Source organism: Ursus arctos, unplaced genomic scaffold (genome assembly GCF_023065955.2).
Source record: "Ursus arctos isolate Adak ecotype North America unplaced genomic scaffold, UrsArc2.0 scaffold_5, whole genome shotgun sequence".
NCBI classification, from domain to species: Eukaryota; Metazoa; Chordata; class Mammalia; order Carnivora; family Ursidae; genus Ursus; species Ursus arctos.
Window position 1 is genome coordinate 52,358,059 of NW_026623067.1, and position 22,474 is coordinate 52,380,532.

The 22,474-nt window shown below is 35.4% G+C and overlaps 1 protein-coding gene across 1 annotated transcript in view; it reads right to left on the minus strand.

Moving 5' to 3' along the window:
* Positions 1-1,997: 1,997 nt before the first annotated feature.
* Positions 1,998-22,474, minus strand: part of SREK1IP1 (SREK1 interacting protein 1) — a 42,967-nt gene continuing 22,490 nt past the window's right edge. Inside the window, exons 5-6 of the mRNA XM_026498895.4 lie at positions 7,375-7,447; positions 1,998-5,085 (exon numbers count right to left, since the gene is read on the minus strand). Coding sequence (XP_026354680.2) covers positions 4,896-5,085; positions 7,375-7,447 — 263 coding nt within the window. The 3' untranslated portion in view covers positions 1,998-4,895. The remainder of the gene's footprint in view (positions 5,086-7,374; positions 7,448-22,474) is intronic.

The following is a 22,474-nucleotide window of genomic DNA, read 5'->3' on the forward strand; positions in this document are numbered from 1 at the left end:
GAATTCACTAGGAAAAAAGGGTTAATTTTAAAAGCTGGCTCTTCCCAACACATCCGCTGTGTTGTGTAAAATTACTGTGGTTGGAAGATTAGCCTTTGAAAATGTGTCATATACAGCTTCTCTGGTCTGAGGGGGGAAAAACAAAAGGAATGCCCTATTGCTCTCAGGCATGCAAAGCTCAGGTTTGGAAACTTTTGACCATTAGGTTGTCAAAATGTTTACCAAGAACTGGGGATGTCTTCTGGACCAGCACTGTGCCGACGTTTCTGTGAGAATGGAAATGTTCTTTCTATATCTGCACTGTCCATGGCAGCCACTAGCCACATGTGGCAACTGGGCACTTAAAATGTGGCTCATGCCACTGAAGAATACATTTTTATTTATTTATTTATTTAATCTAAATTTAAATAGCCACGTGTGGCTCCAACGAGAGCACAGCTCCAAGATCATTACTGCAGCGTTTACTGCCTGTGCTGGATTTCACACTGGCTGTCTTGATACACAGATATTCAGAATTACACTACTCGTCAGATGTTGCCTCAGGTAAAAACCTAGGCTGAGATAGTTAAGGCACTGGTACAGCTCTACCTTCGCTGTTCAAGGGCAAGGGCGGATGCCATAAATGACACAGGAAGCAGGCAAATTGGCCAAGGCCAGCAAAATGCTCAAGGTCCCCCAAACTCCTTCTAACCTGTGGGAGATATGGAGGCTGGGCCTGGCTGCATGCGTCACGGGTTGTGGACCCTGGGCTTCCCCAACGGGATTACCATCCTGTGGCTTAAGACCCACACTCTCCTTGGATGCCAACGGCCCAGGAAGATGGAATCCCAGCACTAGTACTAGCTGTAGTCCCTGCCAAGCCAGGTTACCTGGGGGACAGCCACCCGGCTCAACCAGCGGACCAAATGCTATGTGTCTCTGTAACTTTGAAGCAGCTGCGCTTCACAGATTGAGACAAACTACGAAGAGGGCGAGAAGCCTCATCAAATTACAGCCAAGTCTACACAATGAAAACTATTTTAAATGATTTTTTTTGGGGTGTAACAAATACTAACCTAACGACAGAATTTAAGTCAGTCAAAAATAATCTAAAAATTCAACACAAACAAACTTCCAAGTATGCACATAATGCAGGTCGTTCTGGGGATGGGTCTGATAAGGCATATAGTAGCTTTCTGTGTTTTTAAAAGACAAGTCACTGGAATTTTTGTTAATAATCAAATCTTAGAAAGGAAAGTGAGTCTAGAAGAAGAGGACATAATGGGAATATACAAATAATAGGACACAAAATTCAAGTTATTTTCTATGTGGCCTTCTCATGAGAGCAATTTCATCTTTTAAAAAAAAATTGTTTACTTGCATTTTGAAATGGATGAAACCAAATCCCAATAAAAGTCATTTCTTTCCTTAAAACTCTCTCATGGTGTCTCATTGCTTACAGATTCAAGTCCAAGCTTCCAAACGTGGAACTTAAGACCGCTCAATTCTCCCACTTCCTGCCTCAGGATATTGCTCACAATTCTTAACACACACACACACCTCTGTTGTGTTTCTATTGTGGTCTCTGTTCACAGCACCCACTCATCAGTCACTGCCAGGACTTCCACCTTCCTCCTCCATCAAAATCCAAGTCAAACAATACTTTCTTTAGGCTGCCTCTTCTAACTCCTCCAGGCAAGCTAAGTACCGTCTGTGTTTCTATAAACACATGCTCAGGTCAATTACTGCACTTATCATACAGTGATGTGTTCTGCTGTTTCTCCCACCAACTAAACTAGGAACCTCTTCAGGGAAGCAGATGAGTCTTTATGAATCTTTGTATCCCCGGTACATAGCAGAGCGTGTGCCATGACAGGTGCTCAATCAATGTTTGCCAAAGAAAGGAATCGATGGCATTTTTATCAACATTATTAATAACTCTGCAACCTAGTTTAATTGAAGGTGAGCTAGGGTTATATAATTTTAGACAGTGTGAATTGTAAATACAGACACATCAATTCTTTTACTCCTTATTTATTGATGTTTTGGCCTCAGAGAACCAAAGATGTAAACAGATATGTATGAAGGGGGAACAATTAGGGATACCTTGGAGAGATTTTAGCCAACAGACGATAATGGAGAAAAGAGAGAGGGAACTGTGTGGGGAGCAGATCCATCAGCTAAAAGCAAGAGCCTCAGAGTATTCAGATAATCAGGTTACAGATACAAAGCTCTATATGCATCTAGTGAAAATGACACACATTGGTTGGTAGGAATGTAAACCCAATATCAATTATCTGCTTAAAGACGTTGAATGTGTTTAACAGTTATATTAATAAATTCAACCTTTACTATTACAGAATGCTACCTGCTTACCTATAGTAATATCTAAAATGAATAACATTACTTGAATTGTACTAAAATATTGATAAGCATATACATTAAGGAGGGGAAGAGGTCTCAGAGATAACTGGGTACAATATGTTATAGATGAAAGACACCAAGGCCCAGAGAAGTGAAATGATTTAGTTGGAAGTCACACAGGTGGTTAGAAAGGCCAGAACTTTTTGGATTTTTACTGTAAAATTCAGTTTTCTTTCTGCTACATACTGCCTCAGGGAAAATTTCACTAACCTTCTAAAATTTATTAGTGAGATCTATATCCAATCCCAACAACAAGATCACTTTAAAAGAAAACTAGTGAAAAGAAATGAATTTTATTCAGATGAGAGACTTCATAAACTATTCTCATACTATGGGGAATTGACTTAAGAATAATTCCAAGAATATTAACTGCTGGAAAAAATTACTGAGCATTAAAATTTTTTAATTTGCACACTGTATTAGTTAATGAGTGCTGAATTTTATATAACTCGTCTGGACCATTATTAATTGCGTCCCCATTCAGAAAACAAATCTAATGAGCCAATTTATAGTCTCTACAATTAACAAATAAAACTCATCAATACCTGAATTAACTTTGTTTTACTACAATTATTAGCATTTTTAACCATGTTACACACTCAACAGGATGAGGTCATCCTTGTGCATGTAGCGTTTCTCAATCATTTTTAAAAGATCTTTTTATTTTTTTTCATCATGGTAACTAAAGAACTGTATTTTCATAAAATGCAGTTTAAAAAATACATAAAATACAGCAAAGGCCAAACAAACCCTTAAAAACCTAATAACTCTGTTTCTCTTCAACAGCTGACAGAACTATTTAAAAAAAAGGGGGGGGGGCTTCTATTTGAGGAGGCCATCTGACTAAATGTGTGAACGCTTCCTCAGCTATGACGCCAGAACAGGGATGTGGGTGTAGCTTCCCTAGAATGGGAACATGGTAAGCACAGGTATGAGGAGTCAGCAAGCTCCCCCAGTCTGACTGAGGTCATGCCAGAGGGGGGAGCTGCATGAGGAAAGAATCAGTACGCCTGTCCAGCTCGTGAGGTTACGTGGACTTACCTGATTTCACCAAAACGATTTCACCTGTAGCCATGTCTGCAGGCGAGCAACTTGAACATTTCTAACTGCACCACAGTGAGGTACGCGCAGTCTTTGGTGCCGAGCCATGATAACTGGGTGATGTTTGAGGCTGCTACAAAGGTAAGTGTTTAACTCACTGGGCGTCAGGGCTATCTAAACACTAAGCAAAGGAAGTGACACTGATCATAGTGAAATAAAAAATGTAAGAAACACTTCTATCTACTAATATATGTTTCAAAATGCTTACCCATATAAAATTTCCATTGTTATATAAAGGCTTTCATGATGCAACTCCCTGGCTCTTATATTTTAAAAAGTACAGAATAAAATTCTTAATCCTAAATTTTTGTCACTGCTCTTAAGGTCTATGACTGAAGTAAAAGAGAGAAACACCCCAAACTGGTCATTTTTGAAACCATAAATTCAGTGTGAAACCTGCTTCAAAACTACAAATTATTTTAGACAAATAAATATATATGTTCACAGTTATAAAAATTTTCCACATTACTCATAGAAACAAGCTTCATAAAATTTACATACAGAATACAATAAAAATCAGTTCTAATGATGATTTAGCTGTCATCCTCCTAATTAAAAAGTTCTGTGTTTGAGGTATCACTGGAAGAGATGCCAATATGGCACATTTGTAAAACAACCCAGGAGTCTATCCTAAAAATTCTACCCAACACAGCGTCATCTCTATGAGGCTGAACTACACTTGCCTTTTTAAACAAGGAAAAAAATTGTAATTGTTACAATAACAGAGGAGGCAGGTACTAGAAACTCTGTGTTTCATGTAACAGTAAAAATTCCTTATACGTATTTTCATCATCATCTTCCTGCCAACACCATTCATTTCAAATGTCCTAGTTAAAACCAATAAAGCAGCTTCATCTCTTATGACATCCAAAAAAGGTTTGAGATTTAAAAACAACAGTGAAAATTTTCACTATCTTTATATATTATCATAGGATATAAAGTTATTAAATTTTTCAGAGTCAAGAGCAAAGCATTATCCCCTACCTCACTTTATCACTGGAAGGCGCACACTTGATTCAGCAAACACTCATTAAGTGCTAGGTAGATTACCTGTGTTGACCGTAGTAAAGCCATTTACAATCAACTTATGAAGTAATAACACTAGTCAGACAGAGAGTCATGAATACCAAAAATGATGTGTTTTGCATGTACAAATATCCATACTTGGGGCATGGCTACCAAGTAATAAGACTGATTCAATACTTCAGAGTCAGCACATTAAAAATATATTGCCAGATGACGATGGTCCCATATATGAAAAAAAATGTCTATATGGAAAAGGCTCTGATTTATTGCAAAGCATAATTATATATATATAGCAAATTCCAAGGAAGGTCAGATAATTTTCAAAACCAAATTTTAAAATTTAATGGCTTAGGCCGAAGATTCAGTTACTTTTTGGAGATCTCAGAAGGATTAGGGGTGGAAGAATGCTTTTCCTTTTTTCTCTTCTTTTTTTCCTTTTTGTGATGTTTCCCCCTTTTTGACTTATTCTTTTTTTCTTTTTTCTTTTCTTTCTTCTGATATTTTTGTTTCTTTTGCTTTGAAGTGTCCTCTTCAGTGGAACTGGATGAATAAGACCTATGGGTAATAATACATACTGACTGATAATTGCATTTATGGCTGATAGGTAATTTTAAATGAGATTTTAACCGTCTTAAATCATTCCTGGAGCAAGGTGGGGTATAAACAAAGAAACTCAAAATGTGCTTTATATATTTGTATTCTCTTAATATACTGACTTTGGAATGTTTTCTCCTTGGCCACAGAAACTGACAAGTAACTCTATTCTGCTCAACTCTAGTAATAAGTTTTAAACTCAGTAAGGCTATAATGATTTTTCTGTGATTTTCAGTTTTTCATCCTGTCATACCCTTCAAAATCTTATAAGGTAAGCAAAGTGTCATTTACCAAGCCTTTATTATATATACAATTCATTCCCATATGCAATAACTTGTTACTGGAGTCTCTTAAAAGAGCTACAAGAAGACACAATTATGTTAAAAGGGCGGTAATTGTACCTCGGTATCAATGGGTGAAAGCTGAAAATTAGCAAAATAAAGGCACTTTTGTTAATTCTTCTGATTTTTCAATTTAGAACACTTGAATCTTCTAGATGCAGAGTGATACAGATGAGCACTTGCATTCCAAAGTCACTTTCACTAGATGTGAAAAAGATGCGTTTACATGAATATAAATGAATGAGGATGATTTAGCATTATTCTTCATTTTTCTAATATTACTCTAATAAAAAAATTAGGGGGGAAGAACTATAGAATTCCTTCCTCTACTATGAGAAAAAAAAAAGTAATAAGAAACAGAGAAGCCATCTCTTAAGGTGTCATATAAACAGGTATACGACAATCTGCCCAGACTCTAAATGTGTGACAAGACAGAAACTGAGTCAATTTAAAATCTAAAAAAGACATCTCAAGAGATAGTTGAGTTATCTCACCACTAGAAGCTAGAGCCCAAACTAAGAAAACTTGACAGAGGAAAAAAAACACATGTGTGAGACTATAAGTCTGGGTCTGTAGCGTGCTACACGAACCCTGTTTAGGAACTCTGAGTTTTCCCTTGTTTCTGTAATGCTGTACTCCTTTCTCCATCTTGTCTATTTTACTTGGACTTTTGGCTGTTTTCCTGGGCTTATTTTCTCATGGATTCTCTCGTTCCCTCTTCGACTCTGTTATTGTCAACGCTTTTCCTGTTTTAAAGCCCCTGCTTGACTTTTGGATTCTGACTAGAGCTTCTTTGCCCGTTCATTTTTCTTTGGCTTTTTAGTCCTGGATGCTCATTTTTAAGGTACAGTGTTAGACTTACACACAACAATTCCATTAGGTGGCAAAATCTCTGCTAAGTATGCCCAGAAAAGTTCACGTAATTTCAGGCCCTGTCTGAGGTCTGTGAGACCCCATTCTTGAATAAATAATCTGTTACAATAAAACAAGTATATTAGAATTTGGAAGAAAATAGATAATTTCATTTTTCCTATAAGCAACCCATCTCGCTGTGCTCATACAAATGATTCAACAATACACGAGTCAGACTATAAAACACACTGAGCTCTACCTTCCTGTTAGTTTTCATGCTTAAGATTATTTAACTCCCAACACTTGAGAGAAAACAAACTGTTGCAATTTATAAAGTAGCTGAGGTGTTAAAATGTACATATTAAATGCTCTATGAAGTAACACCTGACTTTCAGAACCTACTCTGTTAGAGAAGTAGGGTCCAAGCCAGACATTACCACTGTCAAGGGCCTTAAAAAAAGTCTGTCTGTATACATTTATTCTAGTATAAGTGAAACTGCACTCATTTAAGAATAAATGAAGTTTCATAAAAGAAACTGCTTCTTATTTCTTTTGATCAACTTCTTTAACCAGTTAGTTGTTAAAAGAGTTAATATTAAAAATTCATAGGTGGCTGACAAGGGTTGTGAAAGCCCTAAAGGAATTTTCAGCATCGTGAGTATATAAATCATATTACTAACTTAATTTTGTAGCCATGGCAATGATATTTTGAGAATACAAATATTAAGCTTCAACTTTTAGGATAAAATATATATGTAAAGAATTTAGAAATCATCCAATTAAAAGCCTGGCTGATGTTTTAAACTCAAAATTCTAGAACACATAGAAGAAGGGAGGGTAGCTATTATTTATTTATACCTTAATTTGCTCCAAAAAAAAAAAAAAAGGTGGCTGAGAATCAACTTTATGTTTGATTCCTGACTTTGTTATTTTACTGAAACAACTGATTATCTAATTCCCATTTAGAAAAAAATTGACAACACACAAAAAATAAAATTTTATAATCCATCCTGGATTCACAGTCCTGCTTTTAAAAAACAATGATGTTAAAAAATACCTTTTCCTTTTTTTTTTCAACTTGATTTTCTCTTTGCTTTTTGCTTTTTTCTTCTCTTCTTCTTCATTTACTCCTGTGTGTTGAGGGGAAAGAATCAGGATACCATGAATCTACATACTGATATGGTATGTATACATTTTTTTGATTTTGGTTGTTGGCTGATGAATTTCATTGGTTAGGATATTGCACTTTTCTTGTAACAATTTCTCCTTTCTTGATAGTTTTTTTTTTAATTGAGGTATAACTGACAAATAATATTATATTACTTTCAGGCGTACAACATAATGGTTTGATATTTGTATACATTACAAAATAATCACTGTAAGTATAGTTAACATCTATCACCATGTTACACAGTTACCCCAAATTTTTTTTCTTGTAATGAGCACTTTTAAGATCTACTCTCCTAGCAAGTTCCAAATATATAATACAGTACTATTAACTATAGTCAACATGCTGCACATTAAATCCCCATGACTTATTTATTTTATAGTTGGAAGTTTGTACCTTTTGACCACCCTTATCACCTGCCTCTAACAACCACAAATCTCTTCTCTGAATCTATGAGCTTGGCTTTTTTGTTTATTTTTTATATTTCACATATAAGTGAAATCATACAGTGTTTGTCTTTCTCTGTCTTATTTAACTTAGCTTAATACCCTTGAGGTCCATTAATTATTTTTATTTATTAAGAAGCTTTTAAAAATATTATATGCTTTTTATAACAATTTCAATCACTGCTAGGTACATTGAGTAAAAAATTCATGTACTCCAGTATTAATTCCTACAACGAATCAATGTCAACAATTTGGTGGGTAGCATTTCAGGTCTTAAAAAACAAAACAATACAATCAGATACAATTGTTCTTTTCTTCCTTCCCTTCCTTTTTCCCCTTCCTTTCCTTCCTTTTCTCTCTCTTTCTCTCCTTCTTTTTAAGTAGATGCCACGCCCAGCATGGGGCATGAACTCACAACCCTGAGGTAAAGAGGGTTGATCTTGCATGCTCTACTGACTGAGCCAGCCAGGTGCCCCTTAAATACAGGTTTTTAAATTTTTCTTTTTCAAACAAACTTAGCATCATGGGATTCTAAGATCATGATGTTAGGATCCCAGGACAATAACAATAGATCTATTATTTATGTCATCAGTGTCCCTGAAGGAAAGGATATATATTATTCTCTAACCTGTTTCTAAAATATGCAACTTGGTGTGTTTTCTTCTACGCTTACTCTTTAATAACCCAATATGCGTATACAATCACTTATGTAAAATAGTTACATATAAGTCCCAAGTTTTTCTCTTTGAAAGATGGATATAGGGTATTTTATATGGTATATAAATACAATGGCATACATAATAGTTTGCAACTTATTTCACCTATGTAAAAAACCAGTTGGATAGAAACAAAAATCAATTAGACTTCTGCTTCTGGGAAGATGAAGTAAGTGTATTTTTCCTATTTCTCCCAGTTAAGCTCAACTAAAAATACCAGACATTAAAAAAAAAAAAAAAAAACATAAAAAACTGAAAAGTAGAAATAAGACAGACCAGCTAAGGATCTTGAAACCCACAGAATGACACAGTAGTGAGTTCCCTGGATTCTTGCTTCCTATAGCCCAGACCTGGAGCTGAAGAAGCAGGCAACCTGGCAATGTCAACAGGTACAGAAAAAAATGCCCCAACAAAAGCCTTATTTCTTTAGCCAAAGGACCAAAACAGGGACAGCCTAGAGACAGGTAGCTGGTAGATAATAACTGCCCTACTGAAGTCAAACACCACAGAAAAAACTTGAACCTGCCCTGCCCATGTCAGCAGAGGCTAGGTGGGGAACCTAGGCATTCTGCTCTTGTAAAGCTGTGATAAGGCACCTCAATTCCCCAGCCTGAGAAGTCTAAGCAGGTGGCCAGGACTTTCATCTCTACTGGCCAGTAAGAGATCTCCACTAAGAATGTCAATAGAGACCACGTAGGAAGCCCTGACTTCTGCTGCCACGCAGTAGTAATAAGGCCCCCCTCCCATCTACAATGAAGGGCTGTCAGAGGAGATCTAATGAAAGTCAGGGCTTTCATCATCACTCAGTGGTAACAACACCACTCTCACCATGGGATACCACAATAGGGAGCTGGAACTCCTACCATCCTTCTGCGGTGGTACCAGAGAAAATCAGATAAAAGAGGTTTAAGAAAAGTCAGAGATTCATAATACAACAATGCCCAAGTTTCAGTTGAAAAGAACTCAACAAGTCAAGAACCACGAAGATCTCAAATTGAATGAAAAATGAAACAATGAATATGACAACGCCATAATGAGAGGGATATTAAAATAATCTGAAAAAGATTTTAAAGCAGCTGTTATAAAAATGTTTCTATGAACAATAACGAGATGCTGGAAACAAAGGAAAATACGTGAAAGCCTCAAAGAAACTGAAAATACAAAGAAGAACAAAATAGAATTTTTAGAACTAAAAATACAATAAATGGAATTAAAATACTCAGTGAATGGACTCAATAGCAGATTGCCGAGCACTTAAGAAAAATATCACTGAATGGGAGAGCATAACAACAGAAATCACCCAATTTGAGCAATGGAAAGGAAACAGATTTAAAGAAAAGAGACTGGGGAATCTAGGGGTCAGTAACAAAAGATACAATATTTATGTCACTTGGAGTCCTGGAAGGAGAGTATAAAGAAGGAGGGGCTTAAAAAGTACTTGAAAAAATAATAGCTGAAAACTTCCAAATTTAGCAAGGAACATAAACTTACAGACTCAAGATGCTGAGTGAATCCCGAACAGGATAAACCCAAAGAAATCCATATCAAGACATACGACAATTTAACCTTTGAAAACTAATGGAAAAAAATCTTGAAAGTAGGCAGAGAAAAATAATACATTACTTATGTGAGTGAAACAGTTAGAATGGAAGCAGATTTCTTATTAGAAAGCATCGAAGCTAGAAGTAAGTGGCACTGCATTTTCTTTCTTTTTTTTTTTTAAAGATTCTATTTATTTATTCGACAGAGATAGAGACAGCCAGCGAGAGAGGGAACACAAGCAGGGGGAGTGGGAGAGGAAGAAGCAGGCTCATAGCAGAAGAGCCTGATATGGGGCTCGATCCCATAACGCCGGGATCACGCCCTGAGCCGAAGGCAGATGCTTAACCGCTGTGCCACCCAGGTGCCCCAGGCACTGCATTTTCTAAGTGCTGAAAGAAATGTCAACCTGGAATCCTCCACCCAGTAAAAATATTCTTCAGGAATGAAGGAGAAATCAAGACATACTCAGAAAAGGAAAAAGTAAAAGAATATGTTACCAGCAGACAGACCCTAAAAGAATGGCTAAAGGAAGTTCTCTAAATGGAAAGGAAATGATAAAAGAAACAACGCTGGAACATTGAGAAGGAAGAACATAGTAAGCAAAAACATAAGTACAATAGGCTTCCCTTCTCTTGAGTTCCTAAATTATGTTTGATGGTGGAAGCAAAAACTATACCACTGTCTCATATGGTTCTAAATGTATGTAGAGAACATATTTAGGACAACGGTATTATAAAGGGGAGAGGATAAAGGGACAAAAAGGGAGGCATGGTTTCTACTCTTCCCTTGAATTGGTAAGATGATAATACCAGTAGACTGTGATTAATCATGTATACATAATACCTAGAGCAACCACCAAAAATTGTTACACAAAACACCATAGAGGGGCACCTCAGTGGCTCAGTCGTTAAGCGTCTGCCTTCGGTGCAGGGCGTGATCCCAGAGTCCTGGGATCGACCCCCACATCAGGCTCCTGCTCTGGGAGCTTGCTTGTTCCTCTCCCACTCCCCCGCCTGTGTTCCCTCTCTCGCTGGCTATCTCTCTCTCTCTGTCAAATAAATAAATAAAATCTTTAAAAAAAAAACATAGAAAAATTTAAAAACACTATGGACATAGTCGAAGACACTACAGATAAATCAAAATACAATTCTACAAATGTTTAAGTGACACTATAGCTAAATCAAAGCACTAGAAATAATCCTAAAAGATATTCAAGTAACCCACAGGAAGGCAGGGGAAAAAAAAAAACAACAAGAATGAAAAATAAGAATGAAAAACAGAATAAACAGAAAACAAATAATAAAATGGCAGAATTAGCCCAAACATATAAATAATCAATGTAAAAAAATACCAATCAAAAGAAATCGGCAGAGTGGATTGAAAACTACAATCCATCCATCCATACTGTCTACAAGACTCCCACCTCAAATACAATTATAGACACACTGAAAATAAAAGGATAGAAATGATACATCAAACAAACAATACCAAAGAAAAGCCAGAGTAGCTATATTGATAGCAGATAAAACAGACTTCAGAACAAAGAAAATTACCAGTGAGAGTAAGACGCATAATATAATGATAAAAGTTTCGACTCACCAACAAGACATTTCTGAAATGTGTATGCACCAAATAACAGAGCTAAAAGTACATGAAGCGAAAACTGATAGACCTGCAAGGAGAAACAGACAAATCTACGATGGCAACATCTCTCTCTCATCAGTTAATAGATACTATACACAAAGTCAGCAAGAATAGAGAACTCAACAACACCATTAACCAACAGAATCTAAACAATATTTAAAAAACACTCCAGCCAACAAGAGTAGAATATACATTTCTTCCCAAGGCCTACAGAACATAGACCAAGATAGAATATACCCTGGGTCATAAAGCAAATCTTAACAAACTTTAAAAGAATTGAAAATATACGAAGTTAAGTCTCTGTCCATAATGGATTCAAATAAGAAATCAGGAAATGAAAGATAACAGGAAAATTTCCAAACACTTGGAAACAAAACAACACTTTTAAGTAATCCAGTGGGCAAAGAAGAAGTCTCAAGGAAAACAAAACACACTGAACTGAATGAAAGTGAAGTATATCAAAATTTGTGTAACACAGTAAAGCAGTGCTGACAGGAAAATTTATAGGACTAAATGCTTACAAGAGAAATGAAGAAAAGTCTCAAATTAATAATACCTAAGCTTGAATCTCAAGAACCTAGGGGGAGAAAGCTAGATAAAGGCAAATCTAGTAGAAGGAAGAAAATAATAAAGCACAAGAATTAATGAAATTGAAAACAGAAAAAAAATTAGAGAAAAAGAATAAAACAAGGAGCTAAATCATAAACCTGACAAATCTCTAGCAAAATGTGAAAGAAAAAAAAGACACAAATTAACAGTGTCAGGAATGAAAAAAGGGATATTGGTGCAGACCTTGTATACATCGAAAGGATAAATGAAATAAATCTGGCAACTTAGACAACATGGACCCCTTTCTCAAAAAACAAACGGCCACAACTCATCTCACATGAAATAGATTTTTTCAATAACCCTTTAGCTATTAAGGAAATTGAATTTGTAATTTAAAAACTTCCAAAAAGAAGTCTACCGAACATTTAAGAAAAATTAACACCACTTTTATACAAATCTTATGCAATCTTTCCAAAAAATAGATGAAAATTAAATCTCAATATTCTATGTGTCACTGTTACTCTGATACCAAAATCAGACTGAAACAGTACTAAACAAGAAAACTATATACCAAAATGTTTCATGAATATAGAAGGAAAAATCCTGAACAAAATATTAGCAAACAGGACTCAGGGATGCAAGGCTGGTTCAGTTTTCAAAAATCAATAATATGATCTACCATATTAACAAGCTAAGGAAAAATCATAATATCATACTGATTAATGCACAAAATGCTTTTTGCAAAATCTGACAATGATTCCATAATAAATACTCTGAGAAAAAACTGGAATAGAATCTTTCTCAACTTGATAAAGAGCAACTACATACAACTTGGAGCTAACATTATACTTAATGGTGGAAGTATAAATGCTTTTGCCCTCTAGGATTAGAATCCAGGTAAGAATGTCACCTCTCACCACTCTTTCTCAACACAGTGCAATAAGTTCTAGGTATGGCAATAAAGCAAAAAACAAAAAACAAAAGATTTACAAATCAAAAGGAAATAAGTAAAACCATTCCTATTTGCAGGCGATATGCTGGTTTACATAGAAAATCCCAAGGAGCCTACAAAAAAACTCTCAGAAATAAGTGAGTTCAGCAAGTATAAAGATAAACATACACAAAGGAATCGCATTTCTATAAAATAAACACAAAGACAACAAAGTTCAGAATAGACCATTTATAATTATTTTTTAAAAAGAAATATTTATAGATATAAAACTAACAAAACATGTACAGGATTTTATGCTGAAAATGACACAATGCTGAGTAAAGAAATCAAAGATCTAAATAAATGGAGAGACAGATCATGTTCATGGACTGGAAGACTCAACATAGTAAAGATGCCAATTCTCCCTAAATTGATACATATGTTTAATGCAATTCCTATCAAAATCTCAACAAGATTTCTTGGTAGATATAGACATTATCCTAAAATTTATATGGAAAGAATAGAGAATAGTTAAAACAACTCTGGATAAGAATAAAGTGGGAAGAATCAGTCTATTCAATTGTAAGACTTATTATATAGCTATGTTAATCAAGACTGTGTGGCGGATGGTGGTGGAAGAAAAGACACACAGATCAATGGAACAGAACACAGAACTTAGAAACAAACCTGCACAAATATGACCAGCTGATACTTGGCAAAAATGCAAGAGCAATTCAATGGAGGAAAGACAGCTTTCCAACAAAGAGTACTGGAACAATTGGTTATCTTTAAGCAACAGACTAAAACTTTGCTTAAGTTTCTCAACTTATACAAAAATTAACTCAAAAAGGATCATAGACTTAAATTATTTACTATTCAACAACAAAAAGAAACAAACTTGAAATATGCGGCAACCTGAGTGCATCTCCACAGAATTATACCTAGTGGAAAAAGCTCATACAAAAAGATTATATACTATATGAATCCATTTATGAAATATTTTTGAAATTATATTATAGAAATGGCAAATTTTGGGTTGCCAGAAATTAAGAAGGTAGTTAAAGGCAAGAGGGAAGTGGGTGTGGCTTTAAAAAAAGGCAATATGAGTGAACCTTGTAGTGACAGAAATATTGTTTATCTTGACTCTACAATGTCAGAATCCTGGTTGTGACATTGTACTACAATTTTGGAAAATGTTACCACTGAGGGAAACCGGATAAAGAGTACCAAGTACTCTCTATATTATTGCTTATAGCTGCATGTGAATCTACAATTCTCTGAAAATAAAAAGTTTAAAAAAATCAATTGGCCATAAATGTATGGGTCCGTTCTGTTCCATGGATTGATCTATCCTTCCATCAATACCACACTGGTTTAATTACTTGTAGCTTTACACTAAGCCCTGAAATTAGATTGTGCTAGTCCTCCAACTTTATTACTCTTTTTCAAAGTATTTTAGCTATTCTAGGTTCTTTACACTTCCACAAGACCTTTAAAAGTGGCTTGTCAATTTCTAAAATAATCTACTAGAATTCTGATTGTGATTAGTTTGAATCTATAAATCAGGCTGGGGAGAACTTTTTTTAAAAATTCAATTAGCCAACATATAGTACATCATTAGTTTGTGGTGTAGTGTTCAATGAGAGAACTGACATCTTAAAAAGACTGAATCTTCTTTCCACGAATATGGTCTATCTTTTGATTCATTCATTTCTTTAATTTCCCTCAGCAATGTTTTATATGTTCCAGGCTTACACATTTTCTGTCAGTTTATCCCTAAGTATTTTACATTTTTAATGCTGTCATAAAAGGTATTTTTAAAATTTCAGTTTTTGATTGTTTATTGTCACAATACAGAAATAAAATTGATTTTGTGCCCATTCATCAATCTTGTATCCTTCAACTTTACTAAACTTAGTTCTTAGGTTATTAGTTTCTACAAGTTTTTTTGGTAGATTCTACAGGATTTCTATATAGAGGACCAAGTCATCAATAAATAGTTTTTACTCTTTCCTTTCCAATCTGGATGCCTTTGATTTTTCTTGTCTTATTGTGTGGCTGGATTCTCCACTACAATGTTGAATAAAAGTGGTAGGAGTGGACATCTTTGCTTTGTTTCTTATGGTACGGACACATTCAGTCTTTCACCATTAGGTATTATGTAATCTTCCAGTTTTTTATAGTCGATAAAGTTCTCTTCCTAGTTTGCTGAGCATTTTCATCAAAAACGGACAGTGGACTTCCTTATATAATTTCTTAAAATATTGTGATTACCAAATAGGTATTCTTTTTTAAAGAGCTATTAAAAATGGTGAATTACACTGGCTGGGTTTGAATTGAAACAAATCTTATACTACTGGTATAAACACCACTTGGTCATAACATCCTTTTCACATATTGTTGGACTTGATTTGCTAAAATTCTTTTAATTGCTTAAAATTCTGTTTGTGCCTGTATTTGTAGGAGTCTTTACTTGTAGTGTTATCAGGGGAATGCTGATCTTATATTTTGAGTTGGAAAATATTCCCTCCTCTTCAATTTTTAAGATTTTATGTAGAAATGGTATTATTTCTCCTTCAACATCTGGGAGAATTAAGAGAGAAGCCATTCAGCTATGGAGTTTTCTTTGTTGAAAGTTGTTTTCTAAACATTTAACTTAATAGATGCAAGCCATTCAGTTTATTTCTTCTTCAAAGGGTTTTGGTAGTTTGCATGTTTCAAGTAATTGTCCATTTTATCTAAGTTGTCCAATTTATTGGCATAAGGTTTTTCACAATATTCTCTTATTTTAATACCTGTATAATTTGTAGTGTTGTCATTTCTTTCATTTCTGATACTGGGGTTTTTTGTTTTGTTTTGTTTTGATTTTTACCTGATCAGTTCAGAGAGCAATTTTTCAATTTTATAGATCTTCTCAAAGGACCAGTTTTTGATTTTACTAATTTCCTCTATTGTTTTCCTATTTTCCATTTCAGTGATTTCATCTCTGATCTTTTTTATTTTCTTTCTTCTGCTTACTTTGGGTTTCATTACTCTTTTTTTTTTCTAGTGTTTAAGGCACAGGTTAAGTTATAAATTTGAGACATTTCTTCTTTTCTAATGCAGGAATTTAGTGCTGTAAATTTGACTTTAAGTGCTGCTTTAAGAACATCCCATAAATATTACGTTGTGTTTTTGCTCATTCAGCTCAAAATACTAATTTCCTTTTGCCTTTTTTCTTTGACCCAATGGGTTATTTAGAAATATGTTAGATTATATATTGGGTACTTTTGTAGGAAGGTGTTACTAAATTCCTAACTTAATTCCCTTGTGGCTAGAGAACATAATTTGCATAATGGGATTCCTTTAAAAAGTATTAAGACTTGTTTTATAGCACACAATAAGGTCTATCTAGGTAAATGTTCTATGCGCTCTTGAAAACAAATGTATATTCTGCTGTTGTTGGGTCATGTGTTCTGTATTGAATAGGTCAAGTTGGTTGACAGTGCTATCCAAGTCTTATATATTCTTTCTGATTTACAGTCTGACTGCTCCATCAATTACTGAGAGAGGAATGCTGAAATCTCCAACTATAATTGTGGATTTATTTATCCACAAGGATTTTCCCTGGTAGTTCTAGCAGTTTGTTTCATATAGTTTGAATTTGTTATTAGGTGCATAACCACTTAGTATTTATATGTCCTCTGCACTAACACTTTTATCATTACAAAGAAACCGTCTTCATCCCTAGTTATATTCTTTGTTTTGAAATTGACTTGACCGGACATTAAAATAGTCACGTTAGCTTTCTCTTGAGATTTTTTTTGTATCTCTAAGTTCAGAATGACTACTGCAAACATGCCCCTCTGCAAAGTTATAAGCAACCAAGCAAATAAGTAGCTATGGGGAAAAATAACCACTTCCACTTAGGAATGATGGATAAGGAGTCCAGTGACTAGGTTACACAGAAAAATTAGTTCTAATAAAAACAAAATAATTCTAGAATTCAAGAAATCTTTTTTCCTGGCAGTATTGACAACAATAGTATATAAGAATTCAAGCACTGAAGACAAAAGTTTGATTTAGACAGTTCAGTGTTTCTATGCTACCACTCTTAAAATGATTTCACCTCTATTTATTTAAGTGCCTTCTGAGACAGGATATTGAAACATTATAGGCATAAGGAAAAGAATCTGAGTTTTTTCAAAACAGTATTTTCTTGGAAAATGATACAATCAACCTTTGGAGTACAAAATTGAAGGCAAAAAACCCCTATGTACTTTACTACTTACCTTTTCTAGTGTTCAGCAAGAGTGGTGATCTCTTGTGTAGCATACAGGAGTCAGAGGATATGATCCAGTGTCTTAGAGACCACTTTGGGATAACATGAAAGAACCAGCAGACTCAGCCACTAGATCTTTGTTGTGTATGCCACCAGGTTTGTAGCTACTCCAGTTGCTTTTAAATACCCGATTAAGTAGTTTCAAACCTAGATCCATTCATCTCAATTTCCATTCACTTCGGCGACTTCTAATCAACTACTTAGCAAATACCTTTTGTAGCTTTCTTATGAAAAGTACATTTTGAGCGAAATACAGGTTTTATTCCCATTATGCTATGGACTCATTTAAGCCGTATCTTTATGAAGCTTGAAACCACCATTTTAAATCATTTGCTTGAATCTGATTCTAGCAGTTACTAAAAGGGAACAAGAGACACAATTATACTAACATGCAAATACCTGATTTTGGCATTTTCTCCTGGGCAGCATTCAGTATCAACCATCTTTAAATAATATCAAGTATGAATTTAACATAAAACTTTCTTAAACAAACAAAACCAAACCAAAACATCAAACTAAGCCCAAACCCCCAAAACGCCAAAATACAACACTTCTTTTCTGGACTAAACTAAAACAATATCATAAAATATTAAGGGATGAGATATGACAAGAAGACTACCTCCTGATTACAGGGAAATAGTTGATTAATATTAAATAACACTACATAAAATAGAATGAGGAAAAAAACCCCATAGTCTTGAATTTCTTGGGTCCTTTGTAAGCGGTGAAATCCTTTTACCTTGGCTTTCTACATACTATAACATAACTAGGACTTCAGATACTTGCTACTATCATGTACAAATCCAAAGCCAAGTTTCTTCAGCAAGTTCAAAACACACTTTAAAACCTTAACAAGCTTCCTAAAGCATTGTAGTGTCACTCAACAATAAGCATGTTCACACACAAACACACACAGTGAGTCAGTAAGATCGTATAATCCTCGTTATATGTGGATTATTCAATCTTTCCCTGTTCACAGCACTTGTAAACACAATTTTATAAGGCTGCATGGGTTGCAGGTTGTTGTACTATACATAAGACAACAATGCTTGTTCCCATCCATGTCAAGTGCTACTCTCGCATTTTCTTATTTGTGTCAAAAACTGATGTATTTGTCATTTAGACTTTTGTTTGTTTTAAATGAAAGATTATTTTTTTAGTTCCTTAAGTATATTAAATACATTGAAAAATATACAATATAGTAGAAAAAAATGTAAACAGAAGAAAGAATATAACTTACACAAAAATAAATTTTGACTTTACTTGGTGACATTTAGCTCTCTTCCCTTTCATGTCTCTATTTCATAAAAGCAGAACAACTAATTAACATAAGTACACTAAAAATTCTTTGCTTTCTCCTGGCTCACTATTTTTATTGTCATTAAAAAAAATCCCCCTAAACCATTCAAACCCCTAACTTACTCAAGAGAGTTGATACAAGAGCTCCCCACCTCTAAGAACCAAAGAAGGACTCCAGGAACCCTCAGTACCACTAACGGCTGCGGCATGAGAATTCACACTCAGCAAGTCCGTGTTTTATCCTCACGCCATCAGAGATGCTCAGCAGTATCAGAAAGTTATCAGTGGAACTAAGAACCACAACCTCTGTACTCCTTTCCTCCCTGTATTTGGGAACCAGTTTATTGTTTATTTGAGTAGGGGTCCCTGGGCTTCCACTAGATGACTATGAAATAAATATGGACCCCTTTTATAATACTTTTTGTAATCTGAATGATATACTGAAATAAGCACTTCCCTGAGTAGGAGCCATGAGACTTGGAAACAAGTTATGAGCCTTTAAATGACCGTAGGGAAGTGTATCTTTTTAAGGGGGAAAAAAAAAGCACTGTATTGAGTCAGTCATTCTCAATGTGAGGTTAAGGGAAAGCTGATTCTAACAAGGAAGTTTTACCAACTACTCCCTATCCTGGTGATTATGGTATGTTAACTTCCTCCCTTTCTTGCCAGGGTAAGATTTGTCCCAGGTTTGTTTTCTTTCTTTCTTTTCTCTCTTTTCTCTCTCTCTCTTTCTCTCTCTCTCCTTCTCTCCTTCTCTCTTTCTTTTTTAAAGATTTTATTTATTTATTCAACAGAGATAGAGACAGCCAACGAGAGAGGGAACACAAGCAGGGGGAGTGGGAGAGGAAGAAGCAGGCTCACAGTGGAGGAGCCCGATGTGGGGCTTGATCCCACAACGCCGGGATCACGCCCTGAGCCAAAGGCAGACGCCCAACCGCTGTGCCACCCAGGCGCCCCTGTCCCAGGTTTTCTGACTGAAAAATCATGTATAGACTAAACCACTATTCATCATGAGAGTGTACTTTATCCTTCAAGATCGATGCGGTGGGGGAAAAAAGGCGAAGAACCAATAGACTGGGTAAACTCTAAGGTAGGAGAACACCACGCTGTAAACAGTATAGGACTAGGAGTCTCCTTGTTTCCTAGGACACAAAGTTGTGTAATAATGTGCCTTTGTGTTGGTCTAACACTGTGCTTAGTACTTGTTGAACCCGTTCATCTGGAAACTAATGTCCTTCAGCTTTTGGAAGTTACTTCTGTTTTCTCCTTCTAGGGCTCATCTGAATGAAGTATTTCCTACTATTGATTGTCTTATCTTTTTTTTTTCTTTCTCTTGTTTTGCTTGTTAGATTTAACTTTAGCTTCCATCTCTATCAAGTTTTTACTGTCTGCTTTTTTTAATTTCCAAAAGTTCTTTTGTTGTTTTGTCCTTTTTATAGTATCTTATTCTTGTTTCATGGGTGCTGTAGTGTATCTTTCTATAAAACTTGGTATTAATGATTTCTGTTTACTTCTCCCTGCACAGACTCTGTGTCCTTCAAGTTGTTTTGTTGGTTGGTTGGTTTTGGTATCTATATTTCATACGAGAGTCTTTCCTCAGAAATTTAGTGCTCCCTGATTGTCTGAAAAGCTCACACCAAGCTTTGAGCAAATGAAACTTCTAAATCTTAACTCTGCTGGTAATGTGGCTATGTCATGTTCTTGAAGAATGCTTGAGGTCAGTATCTTCCTTCCTTCCTTCCTTCCTTCCTTCCTTCCTTCCTTCCTTCCTCCCTCCCTCCCTCCTACCTTCCTACCTTCCTACCTTCCTACCTTCCTACCTTCCTACCTTCGACAGTCAGATCTCCCAGAGATGAATCTTCAAATCTTCTGCCTGAGTGATATATGTCTGGGAACCAAATAGGTGAAGATGTCTGCAAGGTTCTTGCCATTCTCTATCTGTACTTTAACTTACTGTTTGTATCCATGTTTGGTATGTCCCAACTTAAAGACACTTTGTTGTACCCTGTCTAGAAAACAGACCTGTAGTAGCCTGCTGCGGTGATGGAGGGAAGCCATCACAGAGTAGGCAAAGAGAACTGAAGGGGATTACTTCAGATTTTTAACTAATCCCTCTGTTTTCAGCTTCACAGACGCCCTCAAAGAAGTACCTAAGGATACTCACTACCAAGATTTCAGGGAGTTTTAAAGTATATACTATCAGGTTACTCCTCAGATTTCCTACTATTAAAGGACTGAGCTTTCTCAAGTGTGCAGTTCATTATCCCTAAACCCATCTGCTTTTTAAAATTTTGTTACTATTGCTTCCTATCTCATTTTCTTTGTCTTTGTGTGTTTATGGTTTTTTTTTTAAAGAATTCTTCCACTATCATTTCAGTGGTGTTTCAGTAGGTAATAAAATCAAGTGTGTACACCCAAGCCGCTATCTTGTATCTGAAGTTGTATATACTCGTATGTAATGTAAGTCTTGTTTGCCCTTTTTAGGACTCTCTTCCTCTTGCTTTCTCAGCTTGTCCTACTACACTGGCATTTGACTTCATTTACCTTCATCAGATGTAATATGGAAAGCTTAAAAAGTTTTAAAGTGTATATGGTTTATTCTCTGATGAGCTAAAATAAGATTTTAACTTTTTTATATCTTTCTCATTGCATGCCTAAACCCATATTCAAATAAGTTGTATTTTCATTGTGTGACATCTACCATCTGGCATTTTGAAGTTTACAAAGTATTTTCACATACAGCATTATATTTTATCCCTAAAAACCCCACTGCAAGGACAGGCCATTTTATATACAAGATGGTAAAGAAATGGTTAAACGGTAGGTAAGCTTCTCTTTCTTTGAGGAGAGAGGAGGAGAGAAAAAAGGTAACTTAGTCAAATCTTTCGTTAAACATGCTAATGACAGAACTCCTAGAAACAAATCAATGGTATTTGCTAACTAGAGAATGGGGTGGGGAGCAGGGAGGTGTTGTACTTAATTAACACAAATTTACTTTCTCACAGTTCTGAAAGCTAGAGGTCCATGATCAAGTTGTTGGAAAGAGAATCCTTATTTATAGACTGATTACAGTAGGATGTAGCTCATTTATCTAAGACTGTTTATGGTACATAACCCTGGGATTTATGGATTTATGAGGCATGGCTCCCTGGAAAATGTAACTATATGGATATAGAATTGAGATATTTCATGATTAAATTTGGGGTAAGTAATGAAGAAACCTCATGTAAATCTTGGTCAGAGTGGGTTCTGAAGGAGAAAGAAAATACCCGGGGAGCTATACTGGTGGTCCTAGAACTCTTGCAGCTTTCCCCATGCGTCATGATCACGCATATACTTGAAATTATTAGTAAACCTGGCTAGTGGTTAACATCTCTGATTTGAATGAATGTCACTTGACAAACCAATTCTCTGTGATATCCCACAAGGAAATTAAAGTTCACAATGGTTAAATGACTTGCTGAAAGTCACATGCTACAAAATGGCCAAAGAGGTCTAGAAACCAAGTCTTAAATCAGACTCTGTACTTTGTGACACATGT